The sequence below is a fragment of the Anas acuta genome, chromosome 2 (genome assembly GCF_963932015.1).
Source record: "Anas acuta chromosome 2, bAnaAcu1.1, whole genome shotgun sequence".
NCBI classification, from domain to species: domain Eukaryota; kingdom Metazoa; phylum Chordata; class Aves; order Anseriformes; family Anatidae; genus Anas; species Anas acuta.
The window spans coordinates 18640985-18662427 of NC_088980.1; the positions used below are offsets into that span (position 1 = coordinate 18640985).

A 21443-nucleotide genomic window follows, 5' to 3' on the forward strand; every position below is an offset into this window, starting at 1 on the left:
AAACCCCTTCAGTATTTAGGATTTCACAGCTTTGGGGCAACAGGGACCATTTGACTACCTTGTCTGACTTCTTATCTGTCACAAGCCATTGCATTTGATTTGGAATCCTCACACAAAGTCCAAGAGATGAACAAGACCTGAGATGAACATAATATTGCTGATCTCACGAGCTGCAACTGCACTAGTGTTTGTTTCAAATAAGAATGTGCTTTTGAAACAAAACCCCACCAGACCATGTGATGAGATCTACCCAGATGATCAGCATAAGACAGTAAAGAACATCAAGCTCCACAAACCTGGAAAAAAAAATCTGTCTTCTGCCTTAAATTTAATGAGCTAGATATCTACCTTAAAGCAAAACAAAACTATCCTAAGCTCAAAGCTGTGGCACACACATCTAGCCACTGTCTCCAGCACAGACGGTCCTTTATGCATGAAAGAAACCCAAAGGGAAAAAGAACAGCATCTCAGAACATACCTAGCCAATTGTACATGGAAGGGATGGAAATCCTCCACACCTAACATTACCAGCTGAAAGGTTGAAATCCAACAGTTGATTAAAATCACTGTCTATAATACAGAGCTGTGAGTGTTAAAAGCATGTTATCTGGGGGCATTTCAGTGCTTGGCCCATGGAGGCAGCTGATGGAGCTGATGGCTCAGACACCGCATCCAGCAGCAGCAGCACTGCTGTGACCTTCCACCCTGCACCAGCCACCACAGTAAATGCAGACCTTGTAGCACCAGGCTACGTGGCTTCTCAATACACCCACTTCCATTTTACAGACTACATTATGGTTAATTGACTGACATTTAATTACCCTCGCTACTAAGAAATTGCTTCTTATTTCTTCAGGGCAAACTTGATTTAATTCAAGTTTCCATTGATGGGACCTACTCTTCTCCCATCGTCAGCCAGACCAACCAGTTCTGAAAGGCTGGTGCTCTGTGACAAAGCCACCTCACAGCCTCCTCTCCATCAACTGAGCTCCTGAAAACATGCATTAGTCTCACTTTTAGTCTTGGAAAACAATCTTTTCCTCTCTTCTTTTCACTTCTTTCTAGCGTTCCTATCCCCTAATAGAGCTGGCAGGATTATCAGAGACTTTGATTTATTTTTGAATTTAATGTAGTAGCAGTAATAAATAAGCACATAACCCAAATTTACTTCTGAAAACAGCAGTGCTGCTGAATGTTTGGGAGACGAGCAGAGTGCCCTGGGCTACGTGCACAGCCACAGCTACCTCCTCCCAGAAAGGGAGAGCATGCTCTGGGGCTAGCAAGGGCAAACCGTCCAAGCTCCAAGTGAGCTGTAGTGACACAACTCCTGTGTCATATCCTATTTCTCCTACAAGGGGAATTCTGCTCCTTTTGTGCAGCACTCGCAGAAGATAAAAAGGGAGAAGAAGTAACAATGATCCGTCTCATCAGGCTGCAAAGAGGCGCGCAGAATTGCCTGAGGTGAAGTGAAGAATAAGCAACGTCAGCACAGAAAGGTGTCATACAAGGTTTAAGCTTATTCAGAGGCAGAGCCTCCATCTCTCTCATGAATAAATACATAACCCAAGACAATTTAATTCCAACTGTTTTGTAGCACTTCTTACTAAAACTTTTCAAATAATGTAATGACTCACAGGTGAGCTCTCCACTGACAACATAAAATGACACTGTATTAGTTATCTGCCTCTACAAATGTGCAAGTCTGCACTAAGATATACAAATATCTCTCATAATATAGCACATGCCTTTACATGCAGCATAGCTGAAGATAGGGAACAGGCAGTAAGTAGTGACAGGTTTTCTTCACTCCAAAGGAAAAGGTTATTAAACATTAATTGGTAACAGACAGGTTTTACTGCATATGCTCCAATACTCTGTATTTCTAATACCCACCTTATCTACAAAGCATAACTTTGTGAATTACTTAACTTTTTTTTTTTTTTTTGTGATTCTCATACTATGGCCTTAATCTTTCATAATTAACATAACAAGGTCAAGTGATAAATTCATATCTTTTTTCCCCTCTTTTGCTGCTTTGCTCTTGAACAGCCATTAAGAGACAGTACTCCAAGCTTGCAGCTGGAATGGCATCTAAGTCCTTGTATCAGTTGGATGAAATTCTGGGCAAAGTGCTTGAAGGAAAGAAGTATTGAAATCTCTTTGACGCAAGATGGCAATATTACTTACATGCCCCAGTTTCAGTTTTATAAGCTCCTATAAATCCTCTCTCACAGCAGAGAGTAGCACAAGAATGTCCTTGGAAAAGGGCATTAGGAAAGCAAAGGATGAGTTTGCAACCCATGAGTAGTATTAATTCAATGTTGGTTTTTTTTTGTGCTCTTATACCAAGACTCCTCCCTAAAAAAAAAAAAACAAACAAACTTTTTTTTTCTTCAAGGAGACTTGGTGTAAGAGCTCAAATCAAGAACAGCTGGATTCCAGCAAAGAATCTCCATATGGAACTGAGAGGGAAAAATAGGTACTGAGTGGCTGTCCAGAGAAGCAAAGGTCTTTCCTGTACCCTTGAAGTCATCTGCCTCTATAGAAGCATTGCACAACTCTTAGTCTGTGGACTCTAGAAGTAAATAAATATAAGTGCAGAAGATGGTCTGCAGAAAGGAAATTAAGGCAGATGGGGTTACAGGTCTGACATCGCTGGAAACACCTAAATCAATTCTGAGTAGTGTTCCAAAGGAGAGCTAAGCGCAGCCAGAATATGCAGACTGGAAACCAGAATTATAGGGTAAAATGCTACAGGCAACAATTACCAATCGCTTTCCTTTCCCAGCCATAAAACAAGGTAATTTGTTTTCTCCACTGTGCGTGGAAAAAACTGGGTGGTCTTCTGACTTCAGGAATCTGAGAAACATCCCTCCGGAGGACAAGGCCACAACAGGCCTTATGGCAAGCGTGAGGCCCTTTTTCAACACTGCCTTACACTATACTTGATTTTAGTCACGGGCATTAAGACTGTGGTAGAGCTTTGCAAGTCATCACTAAATACCTTTTCTAAATAACTCCACGCAATTCTCAGGAGTGTCTTCAAGACATGAATAAAGCCTTAGTTGTTGAAAGGTAGCATGTTTTCAGTTCCTCGGCTGTCTTCATCAGCATGGGGCTGCCATGCTGCAGGGATTCTTCATTTGGTAAAAGACCTTCATCCTGCAGAAGTTGTCACCAGTTGTAAGAACACAGCAGCTTCATGTGATACATGACAAGTAACTGTGAGTTCTGAGGTTATTAGTTCACTGAGGGAATGACATCTCAATAAAAGATAAATATAAAAACTCAATCTCCTACAGACAGTTTAAGAGTCTTTCTTTCACCATCTCTTTTTTAAAAACTTTGAACGTGTTCTTACACATTCACAGTTAAAAAATAATTTAAAAAAATTTTTATATCTTCAGCCCCTTCTTAAATAATGTTCATCTAATAACACCTATGCTCAGAACCAAGCCATTTGACATGTGTTTGTGTATTAAAAACATAATGGGGCATTCAGTGTTGCAATTCAGCTTCTTCTTCCAGTAAAAGGAAGAAAAGTGGGGCAGGCACCAGGCTGAAAAGCTTTCTGAAAGCTGCAGCTGCAGCCAACAGCTGAAATTTAAAATCAGCCATTATTTTCTCTCCTCATATTGTGGGCTCTGCCACAGTTTTCAATAAACCACAAATTCAGCCACAGAGGCACTATCACTCATTATTTTCTTTTGCTGATGGAGCTAAAATAAGAACCATAAACACTCTTCCAGACTTCAGAAAGCAGCGTATGTAACTCCCCAGCAGGATCCTCAACATGTTGCATGTGGACAACGTATTAGGCAAGTAGCAAAACCCAAACAGGGTTCTGTGAAATTAGTGATTTAATGTTGCAGAGAGAACCTGAAACTGAAGATCATATGGGGCAAAGAAAGCAGAAGCAGAACTGCATTTCCATTTCCCAAGCCAGTGAGAGAACAGACGTGATCTGCAGCAGATACTGTTTGCTTGGATTTCTACAGGGCATGTATCAACGCCTCTTACTAAAGAAACAAAGAGATCCTCCCACGGATTAAATAAATTAACTAATAAATAATAACGATAGGAAAGACTGAGCAGGAATAAAAAGATAAATTTCCTTAGGGAGGGAGATTACCAGTGGCATCACACAGAGAAATCTGCATTGGTCCAGGCAGCCACCAACATTAGTTAGCTGGAAAAGGCAAGAGCTTGGAAGAAACTTCACAAGATTGACTGACTAGGCAGTAAAATAATAGATGAAATCCCATGTAGCTCAATGTGAAATGATGCACATTGACTCTGAACAGATTATTACCACTCAGAAAGAGAGTTTGTGGTTATAACCATTTTGTGAAAATTTCAGCTCAAATCTCATTAGTGATTAAAAAAACAAGTATATGTTGGAAAATGTTAGGAAAAGAATAGTGAACAAGACAGATAATGCCATTATGCTACTGTACAAATCCACAGCCTACCCACATTTTGAATACTGCATGCAATTTTAATTCACTGCAGGTCAAAAAAGATATAGCAGATAGAGAAATGCCAAGAATAAAGGTGGCCTGCATGATCAAAGTTATGGAACAGTTTCTGCCCAAGGAACAACTAAATAATGTAGGACTCTCCTTTCTGAAAACAGATGAGTCAAACATATGGTTGAGGTCTATAAACACGAGTGACAAAGAGAAACTGAATAGGGAAAGACTGTTCATTGTCTCTTCCAATGCAGATTCTAGAAGCATCAAATGAGACAAAGTAGGCTATTGACTCAGAAGCACGTAGATGTGAATATTAATTTCACAGAGCACTATGGCTCAGTGATAGGACTTGATGATCTTGAAGGTCTTTCCCAACCTAATGATTCTATGAAGTACTGGTAAGCTGGGGAACTTCTTGTTGTAGGACACTTGAGTTGCTGAGTTTTCAAGGGTTTAGATTTTTTTAATTTTTTTTTTTTTAATTAATACATTAACAGGAAAAAAAAAAATATCCATGGAGCACTCTTAAAAACAAAAGTGCCATCATCATTTGTTTTTTTTTTTCCAGTAGTCTCTTAAGTGTCTATTGGTGGGAGCTGGAAAATATTCCAGAAGCATCACTATGTACTCTCCTTGGTCCTGTATTCTTCCTTAGGGAACCATCACCATTCAAGACAGATTTGGGGGCTGGATCTCTTGTCTAACCTTCTACAGCTGCTCTTACATTAAGTGAGGTACAAGAAGCACTACTCCTGACCATATCACTTTGTCATACTTACTAAACATAATGAAACAGAAGCACTAACATTACAACAGCAAAATAACAATCCCAGATCCAATCAAAACGCTCTGCTGTGTAGTGAGAATTGTACGGAAATCTCCTCCTGGAGAGAGGATATGGGAGAGGATGAATGGCATACAATAAATTAAGTCATATCATCTCATCTGTTAAAAAAAAAAAAAAATGTCCAAAATATTTGACTACACAGGAAGATTAGTGTAGTGGAAGCTAGAGAAAGAATCTGCAGTGCTTCAGCTGTTCCACAGAGGTGGTGGACAATACAGGGCAAATCTTCCATGGCATCTGTAGCTCTGGATAGCACCAAGTGTCAGAAGGCTATTAAACCCTTTGTACAAGGGATCAGCACAGCTTTGGGGGGCTGAGATCATCCTTTCTCCCTCATTAACTCCGCACTACAGAGAGGCCACTGCAGAGGACTTTAGGTGCCATGACTCTGACCGAAGCAGAGGGTAGCACCAAGCCACCCTCACTCTTCCCCATCTTTTGGGGTCCAGGACCCAGTGTACGGGCAGTCAAAACTTACTTAAAGATCAGTGCACAGTACTGGAATCTGGCAGCAGCAGGTCATTGTAATTCACTCATTTAGAAGAATTAAATCTGACTGTCAGCCCATGCTAACATACACCACCTCTCCATGACCTCTCCATGAAGACGTGTGGAGATGAGCAAGGTCCCCTGAGCTCCTTAAGCTCCCCACCACATGAGCAGGGACTCGGTGGCAGTAACTGAGGTCTGGTTCCTTTGCTCACTGCCTTCCCCCAAAGCAGACAGTGGGTTACTCTGTGTGAATCTGCATCCACACAATAGGGAGGGGGACAAGAGAATTATATTATCCGCCGATGAGTACCTATGCTGCTTTTTTAAGGCTGCTTAAACTGGCCTGTTTCTTGCTACAATATGAGACAAAAAGAAGGCATCAGATGTTTTGCCCCTGTAGTTCTTTGGAAATTTGCTTTTCATATTTCCTCAGGTTATCAGAGTGTCCACCTCCCTGCCCTCGCTTTCCCAGAAAACAAGAGAGCTTTTTTTTTTTTTTTTTTTTTTTTTTAGTCAGGGGATTTTTCAAGGGCAAAGAATAATACACCTTTTATTAAGCAGCTATGCACAGTAAGAAACTTTTTACTAGCAATTTCTCAAGGAATGTTATGACTGGCTGACTTGAAAGTGGCCTATCCAGAATCTCATTAGATTTTCAAGTACTTTAGAAAGCAATTCTTACTGAATTATCAAACTTACGGGAAAGCAATGACAGTTTCATACCCACAATTATGTACTTCTGTGTTAACTGCAGAAGCATATCAGAGAAGTAAGGAGAGTCATGTGCCTCAAGCTACAGCAGTAACAGGGAACTGCTGGGATATGTTAGAGAAGATTCTTTATAAACATTTAATTTGTATGATTAAATATTGTTTTCCAAAATGATGCACATGTGACAGGATACACAATTATGCATCTCAGTGAGTCTTGACCCAGAAAATTTAAGTGGTAAACAAGCCACAAAAGCTTCATGGGTGTGGAGCACACATGGGTCATGACACTTTGCATAAGCAACCTCTGCATTCTGCTGCTTGGTCAAAGCAGCCAAATCTGTCTTCCACTGGAAACCGCAAAGGCAGCTGCAGATGGGCAGAAGCACAGGTTGTTCTAGAGCTGTTTTACCCCACCTGCAATATTGACACTGCAAATAAGAGAAGATCAAGTGTGTGACTTCCCAGCTGATGGGACTTAGATACCACCTGAGAATCCCAGAGCTTCCTTCTTCAAAGGGAAGGTAGCCTGCCTCACCTCACCTGTCCTTAGTCATCAAAAATACAGGCAGCTGTGGTAAGGCATTCACATAGTAAAGCACAGAGGTAAAATAGGCACTTGCTGCAGATTGTTCATCCTGCTCATTGTAGACACCTAGTTTAAAGGCAGCGTTGGCCTCCTGAGATGTTCCTCCATGGCTGTAAAGCAACACACATGCTGGACTAAATGCACTAATAAGAACATTGATTGTTCACTGGGCAGCTCTCCACAGGAAGCATAGGGGTCTCTTGAAAGCATCTGCACATATGGCTCTTTGGATGGTATCACACTTCCCTAAGTAGTTCTACAAATAAAATAATATTCAGTTTTTATTTGAAAAAAAAAAAAAAAAAAAAGCATGCACTGCCTATACACAGAAATCTAATACTCTTAATAACATTTCCACAACATTTTAGACAGGGGGTGATTCCCATGAAGACTGATTTCCTCAAGAGCCAAGCATATAGTTAATCCTAAATTTTAGGCTCACGTCCCTGATTCTCTGTATAAAGACTTTCCAATTTCTATTTTTGCCCAACACTCCGTCATTGCATTCTGCAGCCAGCAGACTAGACAATCAGCTTCTTAAACACTTCTTTCTCAAAACAAAACAATCTAATGCAGCCCATATTCAGAGGAGACTCTCACCATCGTAAATGCACATTTACAAGGCTGAGGATGGTCTGTCTTTCCCCTACCCTACATTTCTGCTTGCAATCCCATACCAGATGGAGCTGTTGCATGACTCCTGGCCAGGCTTTGCAAAACGAAGCATGAAGCCTGCTCCATAAGACTTTATGAGCAGTTGCTGTGGCTGTGCCAAAAGAGTTGCAGACAGCGCTTCCTCCTCCGCTGTGACCCCAACCCAAACAGACATGGCTCTGCTGCGAAGCATGGGGACGTCAAGTCCATGCAGTGCATGACACCAGGTAACAATTCCCCCTCTCATGCAAAAACACACGAGCACACTTTGACTGCCCACTTAGCTCCTTCTCCTTTCCTCTCTTGGTTCATCACCATCAACATATTGTGCTGACAAAATATCTCCCATTGTCCTTCACGGCTCCCCCCAGGAAAACAAATGGAGAAAAACTATGGCTCTATGGAGAGGTGAAGGCATGGTTAAATGATCAAGATCTCACAGCTGATGGCAACAGGGCAGCTGGGGTGGCGAGGGGCAGAGGGTTTACAGCTGATGGTTGCTCACTGTTAGCCTGGCTACCTAGGGAAGCAAGCACCCACCTCCTGCAGGCATTGAAGCTGCCGTCCCTTAGAGCACACAGCCCAGCAGAAGGAGAGAGAAGTCACTTCCCCTCTTGCTCCTTCTTTTTAAGGCTTGTCCCAGCTTTACACTTTGTGGTCATCAGATGACATGAATGGCTCGATGTCCTGCCAATGAAATACATGCAATTTTGGCAAAACTAAACAAACAGTTTCCTACCATGGAAAGTCCCAAAGCACTGAGCAAATAGGTTGATCTCCACCCACTGTCTGTTTCAAAACTTCCTTTGCAGCTTCAAATTACAGCCGTCTAATGAAAGTAGGGGGAAAGAGATGAACAGAGAAATCAGGCTTTGCCAGTGGAGCTATTAACAACATGTAAAAAATCCGTATTTGTTTGCTGTGGATTTTTTTTTTTTTCATATATATTTTAAACTCTAGATTCCCCTCATCCTCGGTGGCTCAAAGGAGCCCCTGAAGAAGCCCTGCCACCACCACCAGCACCCCAAAGCCAAGAGCCCCCTGAGGCTGCTGGCTGGGGCGCGGTGCGCTGCTGCCCTCTCCCGGACAGCCCCTATTCAGAGGTCATATTCCAGGGGCACCCAATTTAGTGCTGCGGCTATCGGGGTCAGCCTGGTGCCAAAGGACAGTGGGAGAGAGGTGCTAAACGTGGACAGGCTGCTCCTAGAGGGGTCTGTCTGGTAGTGTGTGTAACATCAGCTCTCCCATGGCAGAGGATACGTAACCAAATTGAAAACAGGCAGACAAACAAAACAGGAACATTCCCGGCTGGAGTCTGCATCTGGATCCAAAACAAAGTCATCCTCCATGAACCTGAGTGTCCCACTGGAAATATGCTGGGAGAAGTGATTTCTTTGATGTGCTTACTCCTTGTACCGAAGTACTGCACCTGCTCTGAAGGGTCAGTGTGCTCAGGTTCCCTCTGACCCCAAGAGAAGTCTCTTAGGATTTAAAACTGGGGCTTGTGAAGCCTCATCTAACCTCAACTACTGCCTTAGCCCATGCAACAAAACCTATCACATGGGATTAAATGCATAAATCAAAGACACCATGGGGCTCAGCAGACAGGAAAGCTGCTGCATGGCTCTAGAGAGTGTACATCTGTCCTTGCTGGGTACAGCACCTACCGGCCAGCCAGCTCCTGCTTCAGCCTCCTCCTCCCTAAGAGGTCGCCCTGAGCAAAGTACTTTGCAAAACAACGAGCCTGAAGTCCCATCAAAGCAGATTGCTAGTAAGCAAGATCCTCATCTGCAAGAAAAGTTCAAAAACTTTACCAGACGATGATAAGGTCAGTTAGTTGTAGATGCTGTCTTTGAGAAACCGCAAACTGTGATCTTCTTAAACACAGAGGAGCAGACACTCTCTATACAGCAGGCAAGAAACAACTTAAAATTTCTGGTTTTTCTCTAACATTTCATTTCTTTTTGGGGTTAAGCCTCAGACAGTTGACTCTCACCACAGCCCCAAAACTGGCTAGGCTACAAGAGAATCTGCTGCAAACCAATATAATAAGACTGAATAACCACTTAATCTCTACTTAAGGTCTCAAAATAGGTCTTAAGTGCAAAACGTTTTACTCGGTAAAAATGCATGATGTTTGTTTTTGTAGTTATGCTTATGGTGCATGCAGTCATGCACAGTTGTCATTTTTCACACTCACCACAATTCTGTCAACACGACCAGCTTACTTCTAACAGAAAGTTCAAGTATTCGAACTGCTCTTTAGTTACTGGGGTTGATGGCTGACTGAAGATGGAAACAAAACAAAACATGAAGTCTAAAACCAAATACAAGCTGGAAAAAATTTGAACTCCTCGTATAAAATACCTGCAGATGGGACATTCTGCATTACTTCTTAATGTTACTGCATTTTCTTTACAGGGATGGGATTAGATGTAAACCTCAAGAATGTATTAGTATTGCCTAAGGAAAGAAATATACCCATAGAATTTTTATAGCTGATATGAAAAAAGAGAAAGAAGAAAAGCTTCAACTTGGCAAAGTCTTTATATGTATTAGATAAAAGGCTTATAAAACAGATGCTCCTTCTTACAAGCAGCCAAGATCTTCTAATATCCCTACAACTTGTTAATCAACTAACATACGGTACCACTTTAGCAAAACACACCATTCTGATTTTGCATTTACATGGTCTGTTTCCTACAAAACTATTGTCAAGATTTGGCCAGTGTTATGTAACCTAGTAATTTTTATTTCTACATTTTAAATTAATCAATAAGTGCAGAAATAAAAAGAGAAACAGTTTCAATCCAAACAATAAGTGAAGCAGTCATTTTCACAGGGTGTCCAATGATGAATAGATTTCCCCTTACCATGCTGATACTCACCAGTCTATAAAAATTTCTATTTGCTGAAAAGTTACTACCTACAAATTCTGTTGAATATGACTTCAAGACCTTGAGGATCCAATAACTCCAGTTTTAGGGCAAAACTAAACTGTCAGGGCAAAATTTGATGCAGCTTGGTAACATCTGCACAAGGTGGTTCCCAGATAAGCATACCCAACTTTAAAAAAAAACAAAAACAAAACAGTATTAGTAAACTTCTGTTTTACACACATACCAGGTGTTAGGGTTTCCTAAAAAGACACATTTATGTACAATATAATACTTCTAAATTTATACTAAGTAATAAATAAATAAATAAATCTGTCTTTTTTTAATGGATCGTATGCACTTATTTAAATACCAACCCCTTATCGGCCTGGCCTAGTCTCTCAGTTTTCTGCTGACTTAATTTAGAAAGAGCAGCCAGGCATTGGGACGGGTTTCCCAGGGAGGTGGTGGAGGTACTGTCCCCGGGGGTATTCAAGGAAAGGCTGGACATGGTGCTAAGGGACATGGTTTAGTGGGTGACATTGGTGGTAGGATGATGGTTAGACCAAATGATCTTGGAGGGTTTTTCCAACCTTAATGATTCTATGATTCTGTTAAACACTCAGTTGCTGGTCCTGAATAGTCTCTGCCACCCTCATGCCCATGCAGTGCAAGTCCACTCACAATACCCGCACACCTTGCACAAACACACCGTCACCCAGCCTGGGTGCCAGGCAGGGATTTCTGCCTCTTTACCACCAAATATCAACAGGCCCAACCTGGCATTCCAAAGGCATTTTGCAGACCCTGCTTACAATTCACCCCCCATTTGCCCTGCTCCTGCAACAGTACATTAAACCCAGTGTTTCTGAACTACAGTCAGAGGGGGGTTCGTTGCTGTGGCTCTTTCCCCAGCACATTTGGGCTCTGCAACCAGGGCTGGGGCGGGGGTACAGGGGGTGCAAAGGTGTGGGGTGGCGGTTGTGGAGCTTTGCAGCAAGGGGCAGGAGTGCTGTGCTGTGACACCCTGCAGACAGGGCACATCCAAAGAGCTCCAGCCAGAGCGTGGGGGGTGGAGTGAATCTCTTCCAGGATGTGGAAACTGTAAGCAAGAACAAAGAATTCTGGCAGAGAAAGTCTATAAAGCAGTAACACTTGTGGAGAAAGCTTAGGGAGGTGTTTATTTTTTATGTTTGCTGTTTAAGTTAAAGTTAGGCAGTTTTGAATATATGTAATATATACGTATATTCTGCACCTTGAGACTGATAGGAGGGCTTGGGTTTGGGATGTTTTTCCATGGTTTTAACATTAGACTCAGATGTAGCACAATTTAAAAAACACTTTTAAAGCACTGTCAGATGGAAGCGTGTTGGTGAGCACAGAAAGATGCTTTTCAGCACTTGGAACCACAAGCATTGCAGTTATATTTAAAAGAAGAGATAATTGTAAAATTTCTGAATACCCAAATATACTAAAAGCACCCAACATGTTCTAGGGGCAAATTACCAATTTTCCTACAAGTTTTCCAAAGGCAAGATAGTAATGAAAGCAGAGAATGTGAACTCCTAAAATTTGTCAAAGACATAGATTAAAAGTTGAAATCTGCACTTTCACTTGCAATAAACACAAATACCTAAAGTTAAAACAAAATAAAATGATGTGAAGAAAAGTGAAATAGATAAATATTGCAAGGTTTTGCCACCTTTCAAAAAATTTTAAAATTCATATAGATAGACTGGAAAGCAACCTGATAGTGTCAATTTATTCTTGAAATATCCCACCTGCATGCACAAACATATAAAGCTACCCTTTTATGTTTGTTAGCATTTCCTTCCCTCTCTATATTGCTGACCATAAATTAAATTATAAACTTTATCAAGAGGCAAAACAATTTCATGTACAGTGTTTGGTATAATAGTCTGCTGAATTCTGGGATGGGTTTCAGAGTAGTATGCATAATATAATAAATGATAATTTAATATGGATTACAGAAACTCTATCTCAGTTAAATATTTATTTTTCATTAAAATGTAGTAATAATCTTCTTAAAAGGATGCATGAATGAAACTAACATTAAGAGTTTCTCATTTTGGCATGCACATCTGACAGATACCTGTAAGAAATCCAAGGAAGGTGATAATGTCTATGGGAGATGAAGGTGAAAACAAGTCCCACCTGGCCAAGCCACAAAGAAGAACACGGGATGGGACGAGACATTCACCATAGGAACGTGTCTCTTCTTGAAGGGTAGCAAGTACATGACAGGGATAGTGTGTGAAGGTGGCACACCTGGGTATACAAGCAGCTTCAGGAGCACACTAACTTCATACCTGCAGCAAAATTTTTGGCTTGAAAAGGCTTGCAGCTAATCCTTTGATAAATTATCTAGTGGAGAATGTTCTTCCATCTACAGTTTCTTCTTTCTTTTTTTTTGGGGGGGAGTATTATTTTCTTTTGAGTGCTGCTGCACAAAACTTTAAGAAAGTCCTACATTTGCTTACAAAACCTAAGTTCCTAGGGGCAGTAAAAAGAGAACAAATGTAAATATTCCACCGTTTAAGGCTTCTGGAGTGCGTAGCCTCTTTGGCATTTGTGTAACAGCTCCCACAGGGGGCCATAAGCATACAGGGGCTTTTGTCTTGCCTCTTTGCACAGCTGCTGCCCACAACCTGCAGTGCCATCTGCCTCCAGCATCATTTTGCTTCTGGATTAAGCAGAAAAATAGGTACTACTTGAACACCCCTCTACTTTTGATTAAAGTGAGAGAGAAGTGTGTCTAGACAAACGTTTCCATTTTAATACACTCACCTAGTATATCTAGCTCTGCCTTGGGGGAGGTATAGATCGCCCTGCTATTCATACTTAAACATGGCTCTTGCTTCAAATTGTTGAAGGAAGTACACTAAAGCAGCCTAAAATGTCTGAAAAGATATGAACATTTCAGATGCATAGATGGGCAAAATTACCTGTCTCTCTTACTCCAAGTTCCAGGATCCTGGATAATGAAATGTGCTGCTAATATCACAGAGAGGTACCTCAGCAGCTTAGGCAGATGCTTTGTGATACAAACTGAAGCTCGTCTGCTAGAGTTTTCTTTTCTAAAAGAACATTTCACCCTTCCTCTATCACCAAATTAGTATCTACTGAGCTCAAAGCTATACACAGTAGCCACAGTTCTCCCACCCCACGTCAAAGAAGATAAAATGTACTATGTTTGCAATACAATGAAATTTCCAATTAATAACAAAATGAAATAAAAGATAAAATATATATTTTTTTAACTTACTGAACTATCATCCTCCTCCAGCAAAGCGCTCTGCACCAGCTATTAGCAACAAGAAGGGAATTTCCTCCTCCTCAGACTATTCTTGAAATAGATTGCAGTAAGTCTTCCTTTCCAGCCTCAGCCTTCTATCGCAAAAGGAAGCCACTCTCAATCTACAGGCAGGAACAACCTCACCAACTTTAAAAAACAAAACAAAACAAAAAAAACCCTCCCAAAATTCAGGCCACCACTTTATCACACATCACATCCACACAGACATTTAAGAAAGATCTGTATGAGTTGTTTTAGAAGACTTCCTACTGCAGAAATCTAAATCATAGCATAATGCTCACTTGCCAGTCCTTTCAAGTCCGGAAGGCTCTTTGTTAAGATCACTTATAATAAGGAAACAAGTTTTCACTCCCTCTGTATGTGTAATCCTGTAAATAAACGAGCAACAGTTTGCGGAGGGCAAGAGTGGACGCATTGCCTTTGCCACGAATGCTGAATGAAAATCTGCAGAGCAGCCCCAAGTGCCCTGACAAGGTCTGGGGATTCACCCCGTGTGATAGGGTCAGCAGTCAGAAAACAAACAACAACAAGGCCCAGGCGGTCACAGCATCCTGACTTAACTTGACTCCAAGCAGTTAACATTAATAGGCAAGGAAAGGGCAAAATGTTTACCGAGTGGCTGTATGAATGTGCACAGCGTGGAACAATCTCGTTTCTAAGAACTCAATTAAATGGGAGCCAAATCAATAGTTATACCATATGCTAGACTCTGAGATCAGCACTGTCTACAGCAGTGATGAAAGGTAGGTATTAGCCCACTTGTCAGACTGCTGTGTTCAGTAACTGAGAAAATAGGGAGGTTCGTGTTCGTTTGTTTGTTTGTTTAAAAAAATATATGCTATTATCTGTCTCCTCTTCATTTCCTCAGCCTGGACCAGATCCCTTTCTCTTGTAAAGGATGAGGGTTTTGCTCAACAACTCACAAGGCTGTCTCTTAGAGTTCCCTCTGTATCAGGATTTTGGCAAAGGGAGACTGATCCTGCAGCCCCACTGAAGCAACCTCATCATCACTTACACTCTTAAGAAGGGTGGAAGGCCAGAATTGTCCCTGGATAGTCCATCCCTGGGATTCTGATAATGAAGTTTTAATTCTCTGCTGTGCTATGGTCACTTAAGCCTTGACATACAGAGTTGCCTTACAAAGACTCTTTTGTGGAGACTGCATTAAAAAAAATATCTCTGCATGACCTCCAGTAGCATGTATGGACAATCACAGGCATCCTCAATGTCTCATGCAACTCCTGAATTTACCAATCCCTTACTTTTACCTTTTTCTCAGCTTGCTATAGATTTGAGAAACAGAGAAACCATGATCTAGGTTTTTATGTATTTATAGATGAGGCAGAAGAATTGCAAGAGTGCAACAAAGAATTACAAAATCTTCACCTTCCATGGAAACTGAGAGAAAAAGGAAGTCCTTCCTGAGGACCTATTTTTCTCCACCATGATCAGGATCAGGAAGACAGAAGTGCTTTGGACATCTTTATGGAGGCTTTACTCACCAAATCAGCAGCCCAGGCTTCTCATTCAGGCACTGAAGTTAGATGACCAAAAGCTGTCCTTGAGAATAGCAGGCTGAACTGGAATTCATCCCTGCCTCAAAGTCACCGTGTAACAGAATGGCTTTTTACAACACAGAAATGCAGATTACGGGCAGATGCTCCATCAGTGCGAAAACAGTGATCACAAACTGAAAACAGAAACTTGGAAAAACAAAGCATGCAGGAAATCCAGAAAGAACAGCATTGGAGTTAATATGTCAAAGGAAAGAGCTGAACTCGAAAGATACTCTCTGTTGGGAAAAGTATGGAGAAATACAGGGAAAAAATTTCCACAAGTTATCTGGCAAAGAAATCCTCCATTAAGAAGCAGGGAAATAAAGCTGAGTGTGCTTCTGGGAGAAGCACAAAGAGAGCAGAAAAGGCTTGACAGCACATGGCTACCTGCCATCTGATTAGCAGTGAGTGCTCCTACCACATAGGCAGAAGGTATGAAAACGCACCAATATACCCAAGTCCTGTCCTGGGAAGGCACATAACTACACTTCCATTAACACTGGCAGTGCTTGCAGCTCCCAAAACGTCAATAAAAATGGTTACAGATCTATTTGGTTGATGATGATTTTTATTTCATACAAGAAAAAGGAGTGCCGTCTTGGACTAATTAGATTTCCATACCAAAATCCAGGTTCATCTAAATACCAGACTAAACGCTAACAGATGCTATCTTGATTTCATACTTAAAATCCGGCACAGCAGATCCCAAAACAGGGTCCCAAGCTCCGCAGGGCCTGTCACAGGTTACTCAGGGCATTGCCAAACTGAAATCTCATTTTACAATGTCCAGAAAGCATCCTTGAGGAGGTCAAGAGAGTGCAGTTATCCTCACTACACCCACAGACCGCTTCTGCTTGGAAGAGAGGAGGAAGGAAGGTTGCAGCAGGGACCCTGCTCTGGTGTCCTTCATCTTCAGCCTACTATTAAAAGGGGCAGAAATTTCTGGTAGAGGGAAAAAAGCCTGCCCAGGGCCAGGTGGGGAAGGGGAACTGGCAGTAGCTGAGTCCTCTGTAGAAGAAACATGCAGGTATAATTGGGAAGACTAGTTTCAATGATTCAGCTAAAGCTTTTACCTTGGATACACCATTCTTAAAACTAATGTTTATATTTCTGTTTTTGACAATACTTAAAACACTGAGACCAAAGTATTTTTACAGATTTAATTCTGTCTTCTAGATGACCTGAGCCAGATCCAAGACTTGCCTAACAGTTAGAGGAGGGAAGAGGCTTTCCCATACCTCTCAGCTGTCCCACCATTCCTTCCTCATGCTTCCCCACCTTTTGGACCTCTGCCACCTGCTGTCCTTGCCATGGTGGCCCAGCTTCAGCAAGGCCAGCAGGAGTTACCCCCTCTCCATTAACCTGCACCCCCAGCACCATCCTGGCAAGGGAAGCTGTGGACAAAAATCTCAGTCAAAAGAGAGTCCAGTGGCAAAGATGTGTGTGCTGTTAGTTCTGTGGGGACAGCACAGGACCCAGAGCTTCTCTGGCACAGGGGCAGATTAAGACCACACGACACGAAGCAGGTACCCAGATCGTTCCCTTGGGTTTAAGCCATTTAAAATGAAGTATGAGCACTATCACCTGTCTCTGCTCCCACTGCCTGGACTAAAGTGTTAGGCACCACGGAGAGGCTGGTAGTAAATCTGATCCTGAAGATACAGCAATTACTCAGAGCTGGAGACTTGGCATGGCAGCGACTGCCAAATGGCAGTAACAACATTCACTTGTTGAAGACGACAACAACAACAAAAACCTACAAGACTATTAGGGGGATATTTCTATAATATTACAATTATTTTACCATGTTAATATACCTTCTTAAAAATAAGGAACATTTGTCTGACACAAGGACGAAGCTCAGATACAAGAACACAAACCACAGATACAGAAATCGTTACTGAAGCTTCAGGAAAATACAGAAAAAACACCTGAATTAGAATAGAAAGGCAGAATGGGCACAAAAGTGGATTACCTTTAAAGGATATAAAAGTGAAGGAGATGTGACCCCTGAACTTATAATAGGAACTGGGGGAAAATATTCGTGCACAGAACTGCACAGTCCTGAAGAGGAAGGATGGACAAGAGAAAAAATGTCTAATTGTAAATAAAATTGATAACCCCAGATATGCCAGGTCTGAGATGGACTAGAATTGGGACTCCTATTATAAATTCAACTACTGTCTCTGAAGAGGTGCTTCCCCGTGTGAGGCACTCGCAGCAAGTGGGGCTCTTCAAACACAGTGGTTAGGCTGAATGCACAGGACACCTGAACCATCCTACCCAGCCAGCAGCAAAAGCAAATCTGTGTTGATTTATTATTACTAATACACAGAAGGTTTCAGTACTGTTATTAAAAAAAAAAAAAAAAAGTGTGGCAAATATTTAGTGCTCAGAGTTGTTAATTTACCTCATGTGTGCACTAAAATACAATTGGAAAATGCATGGCTCCATTTATGCTGTTACTACAAAACTGACAGAAAAAGAGTTCTCTAAACAGAAATATATTATCAGAGGTTGGAAGCAGATCTCAGAGAAAGCAACTCAAGTCTTCAAGGGAGCAAAAGCCTACTAGTGAGAAGTGAAGGAAGAAGCAGTCACAAACATCTAAAAATAGCAAATCCAGTAGGAAGTTCCCCTACAGAGATTTAATCTGCTATTGTACTCAGATCCTGGCGTTACGAGTTAAAATCTACAAGAAGCTATCATCTTTAATACATCATCTCCTTCCTTCTGTTCTTTAAAGCAAAGAAGCTGATTAAACATCCTGCCACACTCCGGTAACCTTAACAGTACATTTCTTCATTTCTCACTGTAAAAGGTCAGTCACATGTTAAATTGCTCTTCTTTGTGTGAATTTACACTAAGCACAAGACTAAGTCAATAAGGGTTTTACTTCTGGTCTTTCCAACAAACCAAGCACTAAAAAAGTAGTAGATTTGAGACATTAAAAAAAATCTCACTCTTTTAAAAAGTTTGATTTTTACCCTTCCTTAGTGAGGAATTAACTAGTTTCCTACATTTCACTATGACATGAATCTCTCTCAAAGTATTAGAAAAGTGAACCCTGTTATCTTCATTTTGCAAAGCAGGTGAAGTAAGTATAGTGCTTTACAGTGGGAGGCCAATGCATGGTCTCAAACAATACTTCTCAAGTCTTCCCTCTCATCTTCATGAAAATAAAAAGCAGACAAGGGACTTCTTCGGATAATTACAACATCATATGTAGTAAAAAATGCTAGGATAGGGCAAAGATATTCCCAAACATTTCCCTACACAGAGGGACAGGCTGGCCATAACCATTTCCACCTTTCCAATACAGGAGATGTTTCACATGGTAGAGGGTAATCTCTCTTTGCACAGCAGGAATACTAAATTTTTGGCTAAGGCAAAGGATGATGGACCAAACAACTTTCCAATATTCACAATAAATATGAAAACCAAGCTGGTTTCTGAGAGGGAAACTGGCTAATCTGGGTGCAATTCCCCACTGCTGCTGTCTGGGAGAACAAAGGGGAGCACCCAGCCCCAGGACTGCAACGCGTGCTGCATTGCTGCAGCTCCAGAGGTCTTACACAGACGAAAGCTGTGACACATTGTGCAATACTACCTGAGTCACTGAATACAACCTGCAGTGGGGCAATGTGTAGTGGACATCCACGCTCTGAGCTAAGTTTCATGGAATTTGTCAAATCATGACAAAAATCAGGACTGACCCTTGCAGCAGTTCCTGTGGTTTTATACACTTCAGTGACCTGGATGAACAAGTGGATGGACCCCACACCACACCAGAGTACGTCGGCTGTGCTTTCTTACCTGTACTTAATGTTCATCCTAAACCTTTTAGCCCCCCTCTCCTTCCCTTCTCATTAGGCTTTAAAGCAGTAATAGGCACCGTGCATTGGTGCAGTTAGGTTTTCCCCTTGGTATATGTGACAGTAAGAAAAGGACAGGCAATTATTTACAGCCATCCACAGCTAATAGTGCACGCAGAACTCCTGATTACAGAGGAAGCATAAACCCCAACCTCCCAGGATAAAAAGGCAATATATCACAATCTGAATACACAATGCACTTATCACTCTTGGTATTTGCATTTACTAACCTTTGAATCTAATAATACAGCATTAATATTCTATTAATACAGAGGTTATACAGAATTTCCTTTCTTTGCTTTAACATACAAAGAGAAGAAAACAATTCTGTGTTGTGAAACTTGTGAAACAACTGGGAAAGATAGTGCTGGAGCATCAAATCCCCTATTATTTCTCAAAAAAAAAAAAAAAAAAAAAACACAAACAAAAAACCAAAAAAAAAAAACAACCACACACACACAGAACAGAATTCCTCAAGTACTGCACAAGAGGCAACAGAGCAGGCTGTTTCATAGTTTCAAGAAATTATTTTTATTAGTTCATGAATGTGAATGTAGTTTCATGAGCGGGCATGAGCGGGTACTGTCAGTGCAAGGAGGCATGCTTTCTTCCTTCAGTCACTCACTCCCAGTCCCTGTCCTTGCAAACCCCTCTGCAGCCACATGTTGAACAGGAGGTCAACATGTGGCTGCAGAGGTGGTCAACATGTGGCAGCAGGTCAGGGAACCGATCTCTCCTAAAACTTTTTTTTTTTTTTAATTATTATTAAAACAAAACCAAATCCTAATCTCTGTTTCTTTTTCTGCGTGGGTGGTTTCACTGGAAAACATAACTAACATCAAGACTGTATTAGGAAGAAGGAAACGAGTGATTTCAAATTGGGTTAAATTCTGAAACAGTGAATTAGTGAAAATATTATTCCATACACCTTATTGGAAAGCTAACTGTAATTTTCTCCTGCAATTCCAGTAGCAATATGAATCTCTTTTTATGCTTTTAAGTTAATTTAAATTTTCTTTGATAGGGCTCCTGTTGGGTACACTTAAGAGTGCTGAAAGTAAGGCACAGCAGATAATTACTTTGCTCCACTTGGCAGATGTAGCCTACAGGTATACTGGTCCCACTACATCCAATCTCATTTAGTCTCAAAGTGAAGTGGTCCCGAACCTGTTCAAGTCTGAGTTGAACCTTTTGCTTTCTACAAAAAATGCAACCTCTTCTGGTGCACCATATGGCAGCAATCCTGTGTCAGCAACACCGTACAACAGTTCTTCTTCAGAAGAGGAATGGAGAGCAAGTTCTCTGCTTGAAACTGAAGAGAGATTTATCCCACAAAAGTTTACAACACATCATTAAACAAACCTGAGGCCAGGCAGGATATCAGCACTCAACTGCTATGGGAACTTTAATGGGGAAGGGTCAGGGATTCGATCTGATGCCCAAGCAAAGTGCCAGTTATAGTCTGCACAATGCTGTCAGACAGACAACGCCATTTTGCTGAAAAACTATTAATTTGATGTTATGAAGCAAAATATTCTGCTATGAGGCTCCATTATACTTGGAGCCTTTGACCCTGGTTTATCCTGGAGTTCAAGCCCTGATAATCTCTGCGCTTGAAGCTCATCTTGGTGGATAATGGAAAATTCTGCTCCATTTCCTTTGGGACTTCATGCTCATTAGTCACAGCATACCAATTAAAAGCTTTGTTAGAAAACCAGAGGAATGTGACACAGCACATGTACAAACCAGGAAGCCTCATTCACACAGAGCATGGATGAATGGCTCTGTATGGAGAGCCAGGCATCGCATTAGCAGGTCGTGTGCATCAGCGTGCAAGATCAACAAAAGACGTGCAAGAATTTTTAAGTCAGCACTCTCAATAAGCAATGGATTTTAATTTTGAATGACGAGAGTTACAGTATTTCCCAAACGCCTACGCCTTCCTTCTGACCAAAGGTAATGTAAATTTTTGTTTTAAGTTGTATTTTCTTACTTGCATTACCACTTTGGTGACCATCTGGTAGGAAGTTTC

At 41.3% G+C, this 21443-nt stretch overlaps 1 protein-coding gene across 7 annotated transcripts in view; it reads right to left on the reverse strand.

Annotated features, from left to right (window-relative positions):
• The window catches only part of KIAA1217 (KIAA1217 ortholog), a 370126-nt gene that overhangs the window by 195555 nt on the left and 153128 nt on the right, over window positions 1-21443 (reverse strand). The window contains exon 1 of one of the 7 annotated variants that reach the window (XM_068673718.1): window positions 13930-14087. The exons of 5 other annotated variants lie outside the window; for them this stretch is intronic. Coding sequence is in view for 1 of the 2 variants with exons in the window: in XM_068673713.1 (XP_068529814.1) it covers window positions 8308-8320 (13 nt within the window). In the remaining variant the exon portion in view is untranslated. Of the gene's footprint in view, window positions 1-8307; window positions 8424-13929; window positions 14088-21443 lie in introns of those variants that run through there. One more of the 7 variants, XM_068673713.1, reaches the window with a different exon arrangement.